The sequence below is a fragment of the Rhyacophila brunnea genome, unplaced genomic scaffold (assembly GCF_057557595.1).
Source record: "Rhyacophila brunnea isolate RB1 unplaced genomic scaffold, BYU_Rbru_1.0 scaffold_13, whole genome shotgun sequence".
NCBI lineage: Eukaryota > Metazoa > Arthropoda > Insecta > Trichoptera > Rhyacophilidae > Rhyacophila > Rhyacophila brunnea.
The window spans coordinates 27,265,925-27,287,845 of record NW_028232785.1 but is presented as its reverse complement, the minus strand read 5'-3'; the positions used below and the strand labels follow the sequence as shown (position 1 = coordinate 27,287,845).

The 21,921-nt window shown below is 35.1% G+C and overlaps 2 protein-coding genes across 2 annotated transcripts in view; one reads left to right on the top strand and one right to left on the bottom strand.

The window, feature by feature from the left end:
- Window positions 1-21,921, top strand: part of LOC147077112 (uncharacterized) — a 167,106-nt gene that overhangs the window by 72,602 nt on the left and 72,583 nt on the right. The gene's annotated exons all lie outside the window — the stretch shown is intronic.
- Window positions 445-21,815, bottom strand: LOC147077117 (uncharacterized). Its single transcript, XM_085940998.1, has 6 exons — window positions 21,586-21,815; window positions 18,772-18,915; window positions 17,222-17,377; window positions 14,298-14,442; window positions 1,585-1,695; window positions 445-542 (listed from the first exon to the last, which is right to left on the bottom strand). Exons 1-6 carry the CDS (start codon window positions 21,736-21,738, stop codon window positions 445-447), a joined length of 807 nt encoding a protein of 268 aa, XP_085797124.1. The 5' UTR covers window positions 21,739-21,815.

The window sequence follows — 21,921 nt, the reverse complement described above, 5'->3', positions numbered from 1 at the left end:
CAGGCAAGTAACCTTATGTGAAGAACCTATTTTCACTTTACAGTCCAAAATACCCCGATTTCCTCGATAGAGCCGAGCCACACCGGGTGACTCTGGTCTCGAAACCAGACCGATGCATGCAGTTATATGGACCATACCACACCTGGTCGCCCAGTAGTCGCGCAAGCAATAAAGTCGGGCGATCAGTAAAATCTCGTTCTTGCGCTTGGTCTGGTCTCGCGGTCTCTCTGGTCGGGCGACCGGTAGCGATGTATGAAAACATATAGCTATGTATTGAGTGCTGCCACACTAGGCGATCAGTCGCGAGAACCACGCCGCGGAGGGAACGTTTTTTTTTTGCATAATTGCGTAGATACGTACATTCATTATTATTATTTATTGACTGCCTCTCGCCGGCAGAACGTATTTTTTGCATACTTGCGTGTACATTCATTATTATTTTTATTATTGGCTGCCTCTCTGGTCGCCGTCAAGTCGCCCGAGTAAATCGCCCGAGGAGACCAGAGTCGCCCGGTGTGGCTCGGCTCTTTCTAAGGCTTTGACTGCGCCACAATGTCTTTCGACCATAGTGTAACCTCATCTTGATAGCATTGTCAGCTTAAGCTAATTTCTACTGAGATCACTTGACAAACTAGAGCACCGGTAGATGGTAGGTAAGAAGGTAGTATATACAAACTCCATTTCGCCTTGTTTAGTTATGGATGCCTTGCGAGAATTTATCCACATGCTTTGGCACGTTTTATTTATTTATTTAGAAAAAGGGTAGTATGGCATTACAGTGTTTGGCCTAGGCGCCATAATATATAATAAATACAAATTATAGAAATGGCTTAATTTCAAATAACAAGAAAGTAGAAAAGAAAGTATGTGCTTATGTAGATATTAAAGTAAAATGATAAAAAAATATAAATTTAACACGTCCACAAACATGATATAATTAATAATAATTACAATATAAAAATAACTTTTTATATACAACGTTTTTAAATTTTCTGTTGAATCATATAAACTTGACTTGACTAGCTTAAACGATCAAAAAAAATTGTACATGATAGAAATAATACTGAAATGTCATATTGATTTCCATAGTAATGCACGTGTATGTTAATAATTTAGTTGCTAGGACCCCAGACCTCTAGCAACCAATAATGGTGTCGAAATAACTTTTCATACAAAACAGAATTAACTGAAACTGAATTCAATTCTACTTAAAGATGGCTAAAAGTATTTAAAAAAAATGCAGTGGCTCTGATATATTCTAAAAGTTTCAAATGTCTAGTTAGTCGGGAAGTTAGGTAAAAATCGATTGTAAGATTTGTACCGGACAAATAAGAATACGTTGTAAAAAATAAATCAACCTTTATCGTGTAACTGGGCCTTTTGGTGTGATTTAGTATTGAAAAGCCTTAAAAAAAACATAATATTTATTAAATTAACTCTAGTTTATATGGTAATTAATCTTCATTTTAATTAAAAATAATATGTAAGTATATCCATGAATAATATATCCAGTGATTATAATCTTTTTGTAGATTTCAACGCGGCGATATTCCACTAGACGTCGTAATATGGAAGATAAGTCACCGGTTGGTAAGAACGCAGCCCCACGAAATTTTATCTGCAATATTTGCGACGATGACTTTGGATCCTTGAGTTCTTTAAAGAGGCACAAACTTGGCCACGATGATGAAATTCCTGGTAAAAAAAAAACGTTTCTAAATATTGATCAAAAAAATCCAACGAATCCGAAATTACTATTAAAAAAGTCCCTTACTGTTAAAAAAACATACAGTTGCAATGTATGTTCTTATACAACCAAAATGCAACACAATTTAAAACGACATGAAATGACACATACTGGTGAAAAACCATTTAAATGCGATATGTGTTCTTATACAAGCGCGCGTTTGGTTAACCTTAAAGTACATAAAATGATGCATACTGGTGAAAAGCCTTTTCAATGTAATGAATGCTCATACACATGCTCGCATGTTAGATATTTGAATAGACATATGATGACACATACTGGCGAAAAACCATTTAAATGTAATGATTGCTCATATACATGTTCGTACGCTCATAGCCTAAAAATACATCAACAGACACATACGGGTGAAAAACCGTATAAATGCGATGATTGTTCATTATTGTTTTCACACGTCTATAGCCTGAAAATACACAAGATGACGCACACAGGTGAAAAACCACATAAATGCAATGAGTGCTCATATACAAGCACGCGTTTGAAAAGCCTGAAACTGCACATAATGTCACATACTGGTGAAGAACCATTTCAATGCGAAGCCTGTTTATTTACATGCAAAACACCTCAAAACTTAAAGAGGCATATGATGATACATACTGGTGAAAAGCCTTATAAATGTGACGATTGCCCATATACATGCTCGCAGTTAAATAATCTTAAAAGACATCGTATGACACACACTGCTGAAAAATCGTAAAAGCACAAAAATATAATGATTCATTATAATACATTAGCAGTATTTAAACTGTGTGGCACGAATATTATCCACGGATACCCAAGCTGTTAAAAAATCAAGATAATGGATACATAGATGTGTGACTTACCAATGACGAATCGACCAAGGGCCGGCACACATATACGTTTTTTCCAGACATACAGTGGCGAATGGAGATAACCAAGTACCTGACTCCAGACCATTGCACCAGTCAATTTGTGACTGGTCATGGTGGCTTCGCTGGCAGGCTCTTTGAGCTTGGACTTGCAAGCCGTCCGACATGTCCATGCGGAGGGGAAGTACAGGATGCCAATCACATCCTGTGGGAGTGTCTGAGTATGTACTTTGAACGGGAGAAATTGCTCAGGTCGGTCCAACCAGCTGTTGGACCCATCCGACTGGTTGCTACTAAGGCCAATTATCTTGCTTTCAAAAAATTTGCGGCGTCTTACTACGGGCGTGAAGATCTCTTCACATAAATTTTGCTGCCTGTATGATTAGCTTCGTTCTTTTGATTTAATAAACAAGTAACTTCATTTTCTTTTTAGTAATTTCCAAGTGCTTTTCTCTCCCTAGCACATTGCATTAGAGTAAACTCAGTCAGAGCTCACTTTGAGCGTAGCGACCTTAGTCTTGGGCATTTTCTCCCAGGACACTCCCAGGCCAATTTTTAGATGATTCACATCACCAATTGATGGGTCTCGTGATACTCTCGATTAAGACCGAAGGTGGTACGGGGCGGGGTTGGTGGAGGGCACATAACTTAAATTACCAATACTTTCTCATAATATAAAAAAGTTTTTGAAGAGCAATTACCTTATCTTTGCAACTGGTTTCAAAAATAAGTTCAGAAAGATTATATAAACATCAGCTGATGTAAACTGGGATAAAACTGCAGTGATGTCACGTGACCCTAGGAGATCAAGCGTTGCATGAAGACAGCAAATTCTAAATGAAATACAAATCATATAACTTTTAAAGTAGATTCAGTGAAATCAACATTATGTTTATGTGTATATATGAATTTTAAATAATTAGGAAAATAATGTACGAGTAATTAGTAGCAGTTGATAGGAAATTATTTATCTAAAATTTGCGACTATTAATGATTTTAAAATTTGATTGACTATTTATAGACCTGCAGGGTCACCCACTACTTAATATCTCCGGCTCCATTTTGATTGCCAATTTCGTGTCACTTAAGAGCATACATAAGTGAAACGGCAAATAATTTTCAACTATAATAGGAGGGACGAAATTTCGCATTAGTCGCCAATCGCCGAGCGGCATTCGAGGTGGAAGCACGTCGATTTTTTTTTTGTGATGGCGTCGTAAGAATATATTCTTATATCATATAAAGATGATTAAAAAACATTATGCCTGTACTCAAAAAAGAAAACATGTCAATGAATATATTATAAATATTACTAATTTAACAATAAACACAATACTAAATGGACGCATGTTGATTTTTTATGACAAATTATGTTCCGTTCGGCACGCGTCATTAGCACAATCCGCGCATCGCATAGTTACAATCTTTTTAGACCATGCCTCAGCTGGTGCCCTATGTTATAACTTGTGACATGAAGTCACCCGACGACATGACGTAATTGTGACGTAAGTTCAATACACGCATCGACAATGCGCACGGCTCACCATAGATATTATTATGCTGAAACACCTATTTGTGTATGGGGACAATGGATAACGCCTGTATTATAGTAGCGTTAATTTCTCGAATGGTATTGACTCACTCCGGTAGTACGTCACAATGATGTCATATGACGTCATGTCGACCGGGTGACTTAAACTCGCAAGTTACTACATAAGGCCCCTGAGGTGTAGCCTTAATAAGTTTTATAATGCTTAAGGCGCTAATTAATTCGTTTCAGACGTCCGCGCTGTGCCACAACTATACTTTCAACTGCGTAAATACGATCGTTCTACTAAACTGTGAATTACACAACATACTGATAAAAACGCGGGTTAGATCGCCGAAATATACACATGGCAAATCCGAGAAAAACTTTGTTCACATTAATGCAGCGCCGTATGCGTTGACGCAGCGGTTGCTTTGCCTCCTCTATATGCGTACCTCTATATTGATGTCATTGCAATTTAATTGTGTAATTATGACGGACTGGCAGTGGTTTTATTCGAATATCTATCGTATCAACAACAATACACCGCCATATGAGTAAATGATCAACACATAAGCTTACTAATTGAGTTAGCATTTACTTGGTAGGATTCCATTTTAAAAGAAATGAAAATATAATTGATATTAAATTCTACAGGTTTTTTAAAAAGGTTTGTCGATAGCTATTTCGGTTGTAACACCATTATCAAGACTATTCAGATAGGCCGTTTGCCTTTGCTTAAATACTATACGCATATATAGAGACAGAATACATTTTCTTTTTTGTTCAAACAATATTATGACTTTGTATACTTATTGTTAATCGTCGCCACTATTAAATATAATTTAAGCACATGATTAACAAAATTATACTAATAATATTTTAATTGATTAATAATGCCAAGAAATAACCAAAGCTCTCGAACACTGTACTTTCGATAAATTTGGTAAATTTTGATATCCATTAAAAAACCCTTAAGGGGGGACATGCTCGTCGAAGGTCAAAATTGAGTTTTTATTGTATTTTCAAACCATGATCCTGGACACTCCTTAAACGTTGTAGATAATTGATTTATATAATTTTGAAACCTTATTATCCTTTATAGTTATTTTAAACTTTTGACGACTGCATAAAGTATTTTTGTTACATAAAATAGTATTCTTTTAAACCTCTCGCTCTAATGTTTTAGAATATAGTCATATTTCGGTACATAACTGTGCAGTGGTGTTAAGATTTTTTACATTTATTAATTTAAGAATTCTATTTTATGTAACAAAAATACTTTATGCAGTCATCAAATGTTTAAAATAACTATAAAGGATAATAAGGCTTCAAAATTATATAAATAGATTATCTACAACGTTTAAGGAGTGTCCAGGATCATGGTTTGAAAATACAATAAAAACTCAATTTTGACCTACGACGAGCACGTGGGCCGTTAATAATATTACAATTAACAATAAGTATACAAAGTCATAATATTGTTTGAACGAATAAGAAAATGTATTCTGTCTCTATCTATGCGTATAGTATTTAAGCAAAGGCAAACTGCCTATCTGAATAGTCTTAATAATGGTGTTACAACCGAAATAGCTATCGACAAACCATTTTAAAAAACCTGTAGAATTTAATATTAATTATATTTTCATTTCTTTTACATAAGCTTACATTTACTGGAAGTAAAAAGTTCAACGTTTTGAAAACACCAAGTTATTTTTGTTTATTCTTTTTTAAAACCAATATAATGGTGTTCTGTCAATTAAACGTATGTTTAATTAATACTTACAATATAACTTCGTATACAATCATCATGTCCCTGTTTCTCTCTCGCACGTTTACGTGTTGTATGTTATGTTTTACTGTCGGTGTTCTGGTGTTTCAGACTCGGTCATTTGTCTTCTTTGTCGTGTCGGGTCTTCAATAGCTACATTGTGTCGTTCCGGAAGTTGGCGAAGGCAACACCATTTTCCTCGGCTTGTAAGATCTCGTCGAAATTGCAACTTACTGGGCAAGCCTAACGTGATAAAAGGTGCTCCATGCTTTGCATTTCACGGCACGGTCATCGGAGAACTACCACTTTACCATGCTGTCTCGAGTGCGCCCTACCATGGTTCACAGTCTGTTTAGGGCTTTCTGTGTACGGTACCCGAGACTGGTTCTGGGTGGGAGATGCTCTGCTGGCTTTACCTAATCTTCGAGAGCCTCAGAAGCTAGGTTCGCCTCCTATGCGGATAGTCTATCTTCTTCGGGAGGGACGGTCAAAGGTATGGTTGTTGCAATGACATTAATATGGACGAAGCATCTGGACAACAAAATGACACTTTTTTGTCGGGTCTGCCGAATGGCATAATCTATTCTATCGCCATTACAATAAAGGTGATATTGCTATAAATTCCCAATGCTTTTTGTCGGGTCTGCCGAATGATTCGGTTCGCTCACGTAACGCCATTACAATAAAGGTAATATTGCTATAAATTCCCGATGCGTGATATCGCTTAATGGAAATTGCGTAACGTCTACCTATACATGAGCAAATGTCGCTATGCGCACATTTACTTGCTAGCTACTGTATTGAGTGCGTTGTCCATTAATAATGTCATTGGGTTGTTGCCATAAAGCTTCTTCTGGATTTTAGCCTTGTTTTGCACCTTTAATACCCATGCATGACGTGTCGCGGGACCCTATCTTGTGCTGTCTTTTCAACTTTCGGATTGGGGGGGAGGGGGTAATTCCTAAAAGCACGCGAACTTTGGTGACAGGCGTGGATTTCAAGCACCCCGTCATGATCCGGTAGGTTTTGTTAAGCGCAGTGTCCACGTGTCTCGTGTGCGCAGACTTGTGCCATACTGGACAGGCTTACTCGGCCACCGAGTTGCATAGTGCAAGTGCTGTGCCCCTGTGTACCTATATGTGATTGACCTCCCCACGTATTGCCGCTTAGCTTTGTCGGTCATTTGTCTGTAAGCTGCAGTCGGTTTTCCAAATTTTGAATTGACGTTTCTACGTGTGCGCTTAATATAATTTCGTCTCTGTTCTGTCAGAACACACTAACTGGAGTATACTAGTTTTGAGTAATTTGACTTTGAAGTTTTTAAAATGTTTAAAATGGTCTATCATGTGAGTTTATTAAGAAATCTTAAAAAGGATGACTTTAAAATAAAGGCTGTTTATTTATTAAGAAGGTTTCCAGACGGTAAGTTTGAAATAAGGAACATTTTGGTATAACTAACAAATAATATGTCATTTGTTCGAATTAGTGTCTTCTGCCAGAACAGTGACGATGTATTCTCTTGTCTCGCCCTCCCACACATTTTCATGTTTTCTATCATGTGTTACAGCAGCGCCATCTTTAGATTTATAAAACCTGAGCATATCTTTTTGCACAAGCAACGAGTGGTCTACTGATCAGCTGTCAAAAAATCAGATCCCAGATTGCTTGACATATTGATTCGCCCTTTCTCGCTTCAAATTGATTTATAAAAATTCTCAAATCAAATATATTAATAAATTATAAATAATATATTATACTCCTGTTATTAATCAGCTGTCAAAGTCAGACTAGTCCTTCACACAAAAACCGGTGGTAATGTCGATTTCCAAAAAATATGTAGCATTGATCTATGATTACATTTGTAGAAGATGTGTTAATGCTAGTGTATTATTTATCATGTAACTCATCTATCCAAATCAAACCATTCCCTGTGTGAACACGACAGGCGCGTAAGTATGAGCACTCTATAGAACAATGACAGGTCATCCATAGACAACAACGGGAGGGGCGGAAAAAGTAGGACCAGTCATTGTGAATGTATCGGCTTTCAACTTGAGTCGGCAATGGTTACAGATAATTTAAATAATGTAATTTTACGTACAAATTTTATTAATATTTCTGCTTTCCAATCAGTTAAGTATTGTAAATGTGAATAAGTATGAAAAGAAACGTGATTTTAATAATATTTCGAAGTTATTTGTGATTGTTAAATATGTGTTATTTTTAAACTCCAAAATACCACAACCCCAACTGAATAGGTCAAAAATAGAATGGTATGCTCTGTAGCGCTTAAACATTGAGATATGGGCTACATAAAGGCGCAGAGACACGACATTGAAAATAACGTTCGTATACGTGCGTCAACACAGGTCTTATTTGATTCCAATTATTGCATCCGATACTATTTGCTAAAACAAATCTAATTGGTGTTTCTAATCGGATGCCCTTGGGATCAAATACGACCCTGCGTCGACACATCTTGACTGCAGTTCCGTGTGTCTGCATCCTAATAGTTCCCTCCAAACCAACCCGCCCCGCACCACACTCGGTCTTAATCGAGCGTATCACGAGCTGTACTGTTAAATAAAATAATTATTCAAAGATATAAACTCTTGTCCATAGTATTTATAGAGTAAGATAAAATTTTGATAGCCAAAGCCATATTATGGCATAGCTCAGCGGTGACTGCGGTGAGAACTTGACATTCAGTCAGATTCGGCTCCGATATTTGAGAAATATGTGAGTATCCACATGTACCATCATTGGCAGTAAACCTGCGATCCTTCAGTTCAGGACAGTTATCAGGGGCGTCACCTTCCAGTTCTTATTGTGACAACAAAGATAAAGAAATGAATAACAATATCCATCATGCCAGTTTTTAATTATTTAAATAAATTGTATTTCTTTAGTAATATACTATTGTTTTTATTGTAATGCCCATATTCCTTAGTCCTTTAAATCGTAGCACGAGTCTATATTATATTGATTGTATTTTTTTAAATAATGAAGACTGCTACTCTCCTTGTTTAAAATGCTGATGTATGTTGTTGAATGTGTAAATTCACAACCCAAACAGTCTTCGAATTAATTATATTTCGTACATAATTTAAAAACACTTCTAAAAAATATAATAATAACCAATAAAAGAAATCTTTTAAAAAAAAAAAAATACGACACCCAGCAGAAATCAAACCAGAGTCTCTCGGGATTTGCGCGCCCGCGTAGGTACATTGCTATGGGCATCTTATCTAATTGCGACGAATTTTAACTAATGGCACTTACAAATACTCTGAAGGGCTTTCTAAATTGAGTTACTATTGGCAATCGCCTTTTGTATTTTAAATCAAAGTAGTAAGTGACATCTCGGTGTTCTAGGCTAGCTTGGGTGGTATTGTTCAGAACACAGATAGAACAAAAATTAAAATTAATTACTTAGTAGTTGGTGTGATAGGTCGGGTCCAAATATTTAATGAATAAACTTCATTGAAAGGTAAACTTTTTCTTTATTATCTTTCAAAATAATTATTACACTTAGTATCGTCATAAACAATCGGAACTCATTCGAAAGCCACTGGTTTATTATAATTTCTTATTGTATTTTCTATATTTATTTTAACATTGAAGAACACTTAATATTAATTACCTACTTCACAATAGGGCCTTTGTTGAGAGCCACTGGTTTGTTAAGTATATTTTAATTATTGTATTCTATTTATTTATTTTCATATTGAAGAACACTTAATATTAATTTCTTATTTTTTATGTTTACTTATTTTAAAATTTTTATATAAGTGCGTATGTTGAGAGCCGCTGGTGTATTATAATGTTCACTAATATTTATTAACTTAATTAATATTAAACTATTCTTATAGTATTATAAGTATACTATTACTATTGTCAGTTTGACAGGTGGCAGCTGTGGTTGGTTTACGTTTGAATTCAAGATGGCCGCAAAGAAGCGCTATTTGATTGGACTACTAAGCGCCACCCACATTCCGCGAGTCAGAGAATAACTGCCTTTATACTCTTTGGCCGAGGGCAAAGAGGGCACCTTATTGGCTAAGTACAAAATATTTGAATTACCATCGTCAGATGGTTTTCGGGCATCTAGGGCGAGTATCTTTCAGTGCTTAGGTTGTACTTTAAATTGAATCTTTCTCTCGAACCTGTTGCTTTAGGGAGATAGGGTTTACGGTGTGCCAAAGTTGTCGAAACGGGTGCATCTATTCTATATCTATATATAAAAAAAAAAACAATGACAAGTGTACTTTCAATTTTTAACATGTATGACAACTTCAAATAATTTCTTCCCCTCAGAATTAAATTCTAACCTAACCGCTACAGGGATTGATTGTTATAATTGTTTCCTTATTGAGCATTGTAATAGTACAACATGATTTGGTTTCAGAACTGTAATCTATTAGAAAGTACATTTTTTCTTTTGTCAGTCCTTATTTTTTTAGCTACCTATTTTCTTTACATATTGGACTTCTGGAGAACGATAGAGAACGAAGTAGATATTCTATCAAAAACAGCAACTCTTGAGAGAAGCATAGATAAAATCCCCACCAACGTTCCCTCTAATATTTCTATTGTGTGTGCCGATCGCCGTCACCCGGCGCGGTAAATTTACAACCCCCCCCCCCCCCCACATACATACAATTTTTCAATCAATCCACTATCCACTTAATTCCAGACGTGAATTCTCCTTGGATATTTGCTGCGGATAAACAAATATATCACTAACACATTGGTGGTCATTGATAAACACTAAAATACGTGTCTGCTTTTCGTATACTTTGGCACACGATAGAACGAGATAGATATAGTGATCCTGCAAGACGTAACATTTCACTTGCGTGTTCTCGTTACTCGCACTCGACCTTCGCCTTCCGAGAAATGGATCGAAGAATTGTGCATGTGAGCAAAACTGAAATTTTGCAAAGGAAACTTTCTTTTACAATATTTTGTGAGAACTGTGCAGGGGATGAAAACATTTGTGCGGACACATTCTGGTACGTGTGCGCGCGCACACCTTACAGGGAACATTGCTCCCCACACCTTATCTTATATAACTGAGATCATATTTAGTTTTTTTTTTATCAGATCTATTCGATTATTACTTATTATAGTGTCATAATATTTGTAAATAGAATTTATAAATAAAAGGGTATTTCTAAATCACACCCTATTCTATCTGAGTCTTGTCATTACAACGTCTTTTATTCACTTTCTTATTCCAATCCAATAGTATTAAAATTAAAATAATTACAAGATAAAAATAACTTTTTATATACAACGTTTTTAAGTTTCCTGTTCAATTATTATGCTCAATATGCTCAAACTTATACTTGATATGAAGTAAATAATAAACAAACAAACAAATATAGAATACTGAAATGTCATTTTGATTTCCATAGTAACGCACGTATATATTATTAATTTAGTTGCTAGGACCACCCACTTAGCAACCAATAATAGTGGATTGGATTACGGATCTCTTCCGAAATAACTTTTCATACAAAACAGAATTAACTAAAAATGAATTCAATTCTACTTAAAGATGGCTATAAGTATTAAAAAAATGCACTGGCATTGTGTTCTGATATATTCTAAAAGTTTCAAATGTCTAGCTAGTCGGCAAGTTAGTTAAAAATCGATTGCAAGATTTGTACCCTACAAACAACCACTGGACAAATAAGGATACGACCTAAGAAAAACGTTGTAAAATACGCAAAAAACTAAAATTGCGTACTTGAATTGGTGTATTTTATATGAAATACATTTTTGCTATTATTTACATTGTTTTAATATCTTAATGAAGCGTGTATATATTATTTCGCACAGTACGTACATAGTGGTTTACACTTAATTATAAATCTACAACCTACATATTTGTCATTTGAAAGGTGTTTTCGAAGTTTGTATATTCAATATATGGAATATTACGTTCTCAAATCTTTTGAAAACAAATGGTTTAAAACAATACATATTATATGAGGCGTCAAATGTCCACATTTGGTCAAAATCGAGAAAAAATACACACGTATTCTTTGTATAATTTTACACAATATGTATTGATCTATAAATTTCGAAACGCGACATAATCCTACGAAAAAAAAATATGTTAAGTCTCGATTTATTACAAAAAGCGCCATGTCCGTGTTACATATTATTAAAAGCTTGGTTAATTTTGCGCGTGTTTAAGTCAGCGAATAAGGGAACGTTTAATATTGAAAAGGGCGTCTCCCATGCTATAGCAACTGGTAAACTCATGACAGTGCCACGGAAATATGTGCCTTATCTGGAGTAAATTAAAAAGTGAGCTACAAATAGCGCTATGTCCAATTTTATTTTGCCAATATTTATTACATTTAAGAGTTTATCGGCTGAAACAAAATTGCCATTTGGTTCTTATTTCGACATAGAATACAACGGAAAAATTATCTCACGTTAAAATAAATAATTGAAGCTTGAAACATAAAAACGTTTTTTCCCGCAAATATTGAATTGTGGACTTGTCGCTTTTTGTAATTAGACGCCTCATATGGAATATTACATTCTCAAATCTTTTGAAAACGAATGGGTTAAAACAAAACATTATTATATGTCTTTAGTTTCTTAAAAGGAGATCGCAGAAAATTTTTCATCTCCAAAAAAGATCTTATGTAAAAAATAGTTGACACAATAGTTGATAGGGTCTCTTTTGGATTGTTCTAACTCCAAATGCGGCAATTGGCAAACCCTTTACGTGAAAATGAGAGCAATCGCATTACACGATTTTTCTAAAAAGTGATATCGCGTACTCGCAATTGCACGAATCGACGACTGATATTAAATGTAAATTTTGATAATTCTATATTTTTTCAGTTCGCTATGAACACACTTAAATAGCTTTTCACCAGAACGAGTCATTTTGTATAGTGTCATGTATTTCGAACGTGCACAATATGAATAACACTTTGACAACATCGAAATATAACTTTTACACCAGAATTAGTTATTCTGTGTTTTTTCTTCGAATCAGATTTTATAGATGTTTTATTACACTGGCAACACTTACATGATTTTCAGCTGAATGAGACATTTTGTGTTTTATCATATAACTCGCCCGTATACAAGAGTAATTACATAAATCACATTTAAATGGCTTTTTCCCAGAATGAGACATTTTATGTAATTTAATCTTACCAGATGTTGTAGAACAGTAATCACATTGGTCACATGTAAATGGCTTTTCGCCAGAGTGTACCATTTTGTGCAATTTCATCGTATCAGATCTAACACAAGAGTAATTACATTGATCACATTTAAAAGGTTTTTCACCAGAATGAATCATTTTGTGTGTTTTCATATCACCAGATTGTATACAAGAATAATCACATTGATTACATTTAAATGGCTTTTCACCAGAATGAATCATTTTGTGTATTTTCATACCACCAGACCGTATACAAGTGTAATTACATTCGTCACATTTAAATGGATATTCACCAGAATGAGACATTTTATGTAATTTAATTCTAGCAGATGTTGTAGAATAGTAATCACATTCGTCACATTTATATGGCTTTTCACCAGAATGTATCATTTTATGCAATTTCATCGTATCAGATCTAATACATGAGTAATTACAATGATCACATTTGAAAGGTTTTTCACCAGAATGTCTCCTTTTGTGTATTTTCAAATCACCAGACTGTATACAAGAGTAATCACATTGGTCACATTTAAACGGCTTTTCACCAGAGTGAATAATTTTGTGTTTTTTCAAAATACAAGATTGCATACATGAGTAATTACATTGGTCACATTTAAATGGCCTATCACCAGAATGAGACATTTTATGTGTTTTCAACTTAGTAGATGTTATGCAACAGTAATTACATTGGTCACATTTAAATGGTTTTTCACCAGAATGAGACAATTTATGTGATTTTAACTTACTAGATGTTATAGAACAGTAATTACATTGGTCACATTTAAATGGCTTTTCACCAGAATGAGTCATTTTGTGCAACTTCATCGTAGAGGATGTAATACATGAGTAATCACATTGATCACATATAAATGGCTTTTCATTAGAGTGAATCATTTTATGGTGTTTCATCAAATCAAATCTAATGGATGAATAATTACATTGATCACATTGAAATTGCCTTTCACCAGAATGATTCTTTTTAGGTAGTTTCAATGAATTAGATCGACTGCGAAAGTAATCAACTGTCTCTTCCGCCATTATTGTTTTATGGCAAGCTTTGTGAAGCTGTAATAGAGATAGCGATGCAAAAATATCAAAACAAAAATTGCACACAAAATTTTCGTTAGTAAACGATTTTTTTTCTAACTTTATAACGGCTACTAATGATTCGGGATCAGTGACTTTAGATTGTATATGCTTACGTTTAGCAGTATGGTTGGCTATATTTGTAATGGATTCATATACCCCCAATTCTTTTTTGATGCATTGATCTTCGATTTCATTATATGGCTCTTTTACTTCCATGATTGTCTGTGAAAATCCGAGATTAGTGGTTGCAGGAATCAACTAAAATAAGGTGTGAAGTATTACATTAACATGTGAGCAAACGACATACTTAGGTATCAATATGAGAGAATAATATTTTAAAAAATCTAACATCTTAAAGATTTTTAGGAATCTCGACATGCAGGGAGGATAGAATTTAGAGGAAAAGGGGTAGTTATGTCGATAAGTTGTATTATTTTATTTCTTTTATTCAACGAATAATTCACAAGATTTAAGAATATATCATTCTGATTTTTGAACATATATAATTTTGAAAAACACTTTCTGAGAGAATATATTATAACCAATAGAAAAAATCTTTTTTGAAAAAAAAGTAAGCCAACCCGACGGGGAATCGAGCCCCGTATCTCCCAGGTTTACGCCCTAAGCCGAGAGGGGCAAGGCTTTCCCATACAACTGAATGAAGCAGGCCAACAATAGCCGACAACTTATGAGATATAGCGAAGCGATGAAAAAAAAATGCAGAGCATCATGGAAGATTTACTTCGGTCATTATAACGTACCCATATAATATAATGTTAACATGGAAATGTTGCCGCAAATTGATTACCAGCCCGCCACACCATACTTTTTCACCATACTTTCATATAACCTACCGCCCCTAGATTTCACCCGTTTACGTGACCTCGTAGTGATGAGTTGTTTGAAGTGTGTCATAGACTATAATGTCATAGATGCTTCACAGTTTTGATTGATGTTATTGTTCTCTAAATAATATTTTAGATATACAAACCGGTTGAATAGAATCTCATTCAAGCCAATATTGATGTTTTTTACTTGTAAATATGTAATAGTACGTTCTATTTCTTCCTATAAAAATGATGTTACTTAATAAAGACTCGATGTGCGGGAACGAGCAATTATTTATTTTTTTACACATTGAAGATAATTGCCCCACGAAACCCCACCCGCCCCGTACCACACCCGGTCTTCGTCGGGGATGTCACGGGATTCTACGCTTGGTGGGAAGCATAATTTTTTTTAAGACTGGGAATTTTTCAAGAGCAGTTACACAAGACTAAGGTCGCGATGCACTCAAATGTGCTTTGACTGAATTTACTTGACTTTAAGTTAAGGTGCCCATGGGAGAGATAAACGCGTAGAGGGAATATTAAAATTTGTATTAAGTAACAAAACATGACTTTCGTCTTTGTTGCTTACTTCAGCGAGTTCCTGCAGTCTGCTTTGGAGGTCTTCTGGGTCCTGCGAGAAAATTACTAATATGTCACCGGCAAAGCGCAGATGACTCAGGTATTCTCCATTTATTGGGATCCCTTTGTCGATTTATTATATACTTTAGAGTTAAGAGTGTTCGTAGTCAGAGGGTGTTTGCCTTTCAGTGAGTATACAAAGTGCCTGAAGATGCCGAAAGGCGAAACCCGGGTCGCGAAAAATGATTTAAATGGAATAGTACAAAACTTAAATGCATTAGAATTTAAAAGAAGCAGTGTTTAATCCCTGGTAATGTCAAAGAATTAGTGACATTACGACAATAAACATATTATATAAACTTTCAGATAATGTTTTGATACTTTCATGTGAAAATGGAAAAAAAATATCTTTACTTCACGTGCCCCGAATGTGTGGTGTTTACAATGACATTAATATGGACGAAAAACTGTCACTCACTTTTTTGTCGGGTCTGCCGAATGGCATAATTCATATTTTAATATCAATATCGTTCGCTCAAATGAACATTGACACTAGAAACACTGTTCTAACGCCATTACAATAAAGGTGATATTGCTATAAATTCCCGATGCTTCTTGACGGGTCTGCCGAATGGCATAATTAATATTTTAATATAAATATCGTTAGCTCAAATGAACATTGACACTAGAAACACTGTTCTAACGCCATTACAATAAAGGTGATATTGCTATACATTCCCGGTGCTTCTTGTCGGGTCCGCCTAATGGCATAATTCATATTTTAATATCAATATCCTTGGCTCAAATGAACATTGACACTAGAAACACTGTTCTAAGGCCATTACAATAAAGGTGATATTGCTATAAATTCCCGATGCTTTTTGTCGGGTCTACCGAATGGCATGATTCATATTTTAATATCATAACGCCCAAATGAACATTGATAATAGAAACACTGTTCTAACGCCATTACAATAAAGGTGATATTGCTATAAATTCCCGATGCGTGATATCGCATAATGGAAATTGCGAAATTTTGTCACGTGACGAGTACCTATACATGTACGCATGGCCCCCACAAGGGAGGTGGGCTGACAGGGCTCTAGCCTGGGGGGCCGGCATGGCGGGTTGACCAGCCAAGTAAGATAACACACACATTTGCGCTAACAGTCAAAAAATGGCGCCTGTGGGAAAATGGTGCTATTTCACTTCAAGCACACTAACATTTCAAAATATATAGTTGTGCAATGCAATGTTCGATTATTGTTTGTCGATATTCGACAACTCCACAATTCAAGTGGGTGTATTAAAAATACAAAAAATCACTATAAAATACCCTAAATTTTACCTTGAACACTATTATTTGTAATACACAATTGTAGATCGTTAGACTGACTTTAACCTTAGCGATAGGTAGGTTGGCCCGCCGAAGATTCTAGCCTGGGGACCTGCTTTAAGATGTGGGGGCCATGCATGTGCGAATGTCCCTATGCGCGAATTTACTTGCTAGGTACTGTACTCAGTGCGTTGTCTATTAATAATGTCATTGGGTGTTTAAATCAAAACAGACCTCACCATATCGGTACGTACATACACTGTTCAAGTTTCATAGAATATTGTGAACTTACTTCATAATATGCTGGTTTCCATTCCGAGTAAGAGCAACCGGGTTTTTGTTCCTCATGAATGCTTTGACTTGATGTGTCTTCAACGTACTCCACTTTAAAATCAACTCGCTGAAAATTGGTATCCGATTTTATACTGGGCAGTTGTATTGAAGGCATCTGAAAAAACAAATAATTAATAAATATATTTTAAATAAAACAAATCGGTTAGGTATTTGATAAGGGTGCACCATACTATCGGTATTGGCAAATCTGATAGGAGATTGTTCTATTAAGACTACCTATACTTCAGTTGAGGCATGGTCGAAAGCGTTGAGTTGAGCGTTGAGAGCGTTGAGAACGACATTGAGCTACTTTACGAGCTGCTTGTTGGCGAATTTACAATCTACCTGTAAAGTCGCTCAATGTCATCATCGAACAAGCTAACAAATAGACTGTAAACAATCTACCGAGAAAAGTTGAGAGCCGGTCAACTTTACACGCTACACGCCGGCGTGTGGGCCTACTGAGTCTGCTCAGTAGAGCGTAGTAGCGACCTCCCGGTAAAAAAACTAACTACGTTCTGTCAAAATAGTTGCTAGCTTGTTGGCTTCTCAGCGAATGGAAAGTTTTGTGAGTCATCATCACAATCGCAGTAGCTGAAACGCCCGCTTTTATATTAGCCAACAAACAGTTTATAAAGTAGTATAATGTCATTGACGCATAAAAAGATCGTGGCTAGGCGATGCGCGGATTGTGAAAATGACGCGTGCCCAAAAAATATAATTTGTCATAATAATTCAACATGCGTCTACTTAATGTTATGTTTATTATTATATTAGTATATTAATTGACATGTTTTCATTTTCGAGTACCTACATTAGTAAAATTTTTTAGTCATCTTTACATGATTTAAGAATATCGTTTTCTTCTGGGTATGCTATCAATGCAATCCCTGATCACCCGAAGAGTGATGCTCTTTTAAAGCATTTCTTTCTACTTCTTCGTGGGTTCATTTACAATCCGTATATACTGGTAAATATTAATTTTCATGTTCCCACCAATATCACTCGTAACTCTACGTTCTTCAAGATACCTCGTCGCAGGACAGATGTTATGTTTCATGATGCTGTATATCGTGCGTTTAACTTATTTGGTGGCACCATAAAGGTTGATTTATTTTTTATTAACTATACAATGTTTGTGGAAGTGTTAAATAGGTTAAATTTATAATTGTATATATTAACATGTTTCTTTAATATTTACATAAACACATGCTGTCTTTTCTACATTCTTGTTATATTAGTTGTTATTTGTAAGAAAGATAGTTTTTATAATTTTGTATTTATTATGTATTATGGCGCATTGGCCAATCGCTGTAATGCCATAATACTCCTTTTCTAAATAAATAAATAAATAAATATATTCCTCCGACGCCATGACAAATTGACGTGCTCACCACCTCGACTGTTGGTCTCCGATTGGCGACGTGTGCGAAATTTCGTCGCACCTTCTGTTGAAAATTATTTGCCGTTTCAATGATGTATGCTCTTAATTAAAATAAAAGTAATTACCCCATTCACTTGTTCCGAATAGGAACAACTCTGTTGCTGATCTTCATAATTGAATGAGGGAATTGTGTCTTCAATAAGTTCAGTCTTTATGTCAATTAGCTGAGCATCTGTCTTCAATTTTACTGTCGGGTCTGAAACAATATTCTGAAAAACAAAATAAGCTGTGAGAAAATCAAGATTATTTAAAAAAAAAAAAATAACGATAATACGTGTGAAGCTCGACCGCACACTTGAAGGGTCTCAGCTCTTAGGCCCGTTTCAGACGGGATACCGGTGTCGCGCTCGATATAATATAGAAGGCTTTGTATTTGAATAAAGGGGCCTATGTATTATGTTTATAAACGCTCCAGAGCAAATGAGTCAACACATAATTTCGCGTTATAAATTAGAACATAAGAGCCGTTTCAGACGGTACACTGGTATCGCGCTCGATATAATATATGAGGCCTTTGTATTCGAATAAAGGGGCCTTTGTATTATGTTTATGAACGCTTCAGAGCTAATGACTCAACGCATAATTTCGCGTAATAAATTAGAACATAAAACTGGCTGCGGTAATAAAAACAAGTCTATCTGCGGCTTGAGAATGTAGCGGCCAACGGAAAAGTGTACAGGACACGCGTTGACTTATTAGCTCTGGGGCGTTCATAAACATAATACAAAGACCTCCTATATTATATCGAGCGCGACACCGGTGTCCCATCTGAAACGGGCCTTACATGGTGTCTGTCGTTATCTAATAATAGAGTATCTACCTATTTTAAAATATAATGACAACAAGCATATTGCAAACAATAGGTACTAATCTACGAAATTAATTGAAATGTCAATGTCAGTTCATGCGTATTATAAATTAATTTAATATAAAACCAAATAATATTATGAATAATATAATTAAGCAGATACTGGCGTTATAAGGACGTCCTTTAACTGCCCACATGCTCAGCGTACGTCAAAATGAAAATGTTACGCTATTTTCAGAGCACAACCCTGGACATTCCTTAAACGATGTAGATAATCTATTTATATAATTTTGAAGCCTTATTATCCTTTATATATATTTTATACATTTGATGACTGCATAAAGTAATTTTATTACAAAACATAAGTAGTATTTTTTTAAACCTCTCGCTCTAATGTTTTAGAATATAGTCATATTTCAGTACGTCCGTGTGAAGTGGTGTTAAGATTTTTTATATCTATTAACTTTTAAAAGCATTTATAAAACCATTAGTAAAATTTATGTCGACATTATTATAGTGAAATATTTACGATAAAAAATTATATTGATAATCTCTGTGATCCCAAATTTGACAAGAATTAGGCATTTTTTTATTCAATAAATGGGCAAAATTTACACATTTGAAAATAATTCTAAAGATACTGATTATAAGAAATACTTTATGCAGTCATCAAATGTTTAAAATATATATAAAGGATAATAAGGCTTCAAAGTTATATAAATAGATTATCTACAACGCTTAAGGAATGTCCAGGATTGTGCTCTGAAAATAGCATAAATCTTCATTTTGATGTACGCTGAGCATGTCACCCCTTAAGTAGGGAAAACTACCCGATACTCGATAATTTCGTCCAATTCAATTGCGATATTGTAGCCCAGCACCATCTTTATATTAATAAATCCCGAACATATGTTTTTGCACAACCAACGAGTAGTCCACTGTTCAGCTGTCAAAATCAGATCCCAGATTGCTTGACATATTGATTCGCCCTATCTCGTTTCAAATTGAATTATAAAAAAATTTCAAATCAAATATATTAACTATAAGTATTATTTATAAATAGTATACATTCCTGTTATTCATCAGCTGTCAATGTCAGAATAGTCCTTAACACAAAAACCGGTGGTAATATCGATTTTCAAAAAATAGGTTGCATTGATCCATGCATTACATTAAATTTGTAGACGGTATGTTAATGCTAGTGTATTATTTATCATATTGTAACTTATCTATTCAAATCAAACCATTCCCTATGTGAACACGACAGACGCGTCAGTATGAGCAATCTATAAAAAAATCACAGGCAATAACAGGTCATCCTTAGACAACAACGGAAGGGGCGGAAAAAGTAGGACCAGTCATTGTGAATGTATCGGCTTTCTACTTGAGTCGGCAATGATTAGCCCTATAATAAGAATATGTAATGTTAATTAAAAGCGAACGTACCAACGTTACCTTAAGCGTCAATTACATTGAGCTACTTTACCAGCTGTTTGTTGGCGAATTTAATAGCGGGCGATACAGCTACTGCGATTGTGATGATGACACAGAAAACTTTCCATTCACTGAGAAGCCACAAGCCAGCGACTATTTTGACAGAACGTAGTTCGTTTTTTTACCGGGACGTTGTTACTGCGCAGACGCAGTAGGCCCACACGCCGGCGTGTAGCGTGTCAAGTTGACCGGCTTTCAACTTTTATCGGTAGATTGTTTACAATCTGCTTGTTAGCTTGTTCGATGATGACACTGGGCGACTTTACAGGCAGATTGTAAATTCACCAACAAGCAGCTCGTAAAGTAGCGCAATGTAATTGACATTAGGTATCTAAATCAATCGGCTTAACCATCGCTGGCGTCTCATTTAAAGTAATTATAATGGTTGAAAGTGTTAAACAGTTTCATTCCAGGGTCATTGAAACATTTCCAATTCGATTTCCAAAATATCTACCTATATAATTCTTTAGGAAATATACTTTATTCCCGTTTATTTATATCGTCGGCATCATTATTTGTTGACTCCATAGAGAATGTTTATCCTAAGAAAGTAATAAATAACCTATAAAAAACTAACCTCGACAGCGTGGCTGGGATCTTCAGCATACTCTTGTTTGATGCAAGTATTTAAGTCTGGATTTTTTCCTTCTAAGGACACATCGAACCAATGTTGCTCGTCTGCATCAGGCTCGAAGTGACCCGAATCGCGTTTTACGTCCATTTTATGCATTGAAAGCGTTCGTTTTAAAAGATTATCGTGTCACATTAATTAGCATCTTGACCGACCAGTATTTGACAGCCGTGATAGACGGAGATTGCTTCGGCCATAGACAACGTACCTAATTTTATTGCCATAATGATAGTATTTATTTAGCCAACAATATAATCTTTTTAAATACCAATAATCAGTAGG

Excerpts from the sequence above, each read along its gene's own strand:
- LOC147077117 (XM_085940998.1), bottom strand. The coding sequence starts at position 21,738 with ATGCATAAAATGGACGTAAAACGCGATTCGGGTCACTTCGAGCCTGAT. Across the intron at positions 18,916-21,585 it reads ATCCCAGCCACGCTGTCGAG|AATATTGTTTCAGACCCGAC; the intron begins GTTAGTTTTTTA and ends TTTGTTTTTCAG. Across the intron at positions 14,443-17,221 it reads GGAAACCAGCATATTATGAA|TTGATTCCTGCAACCACTAA; the intron begins GTAAGTTCACAA and ends ACCTTATTTTAG.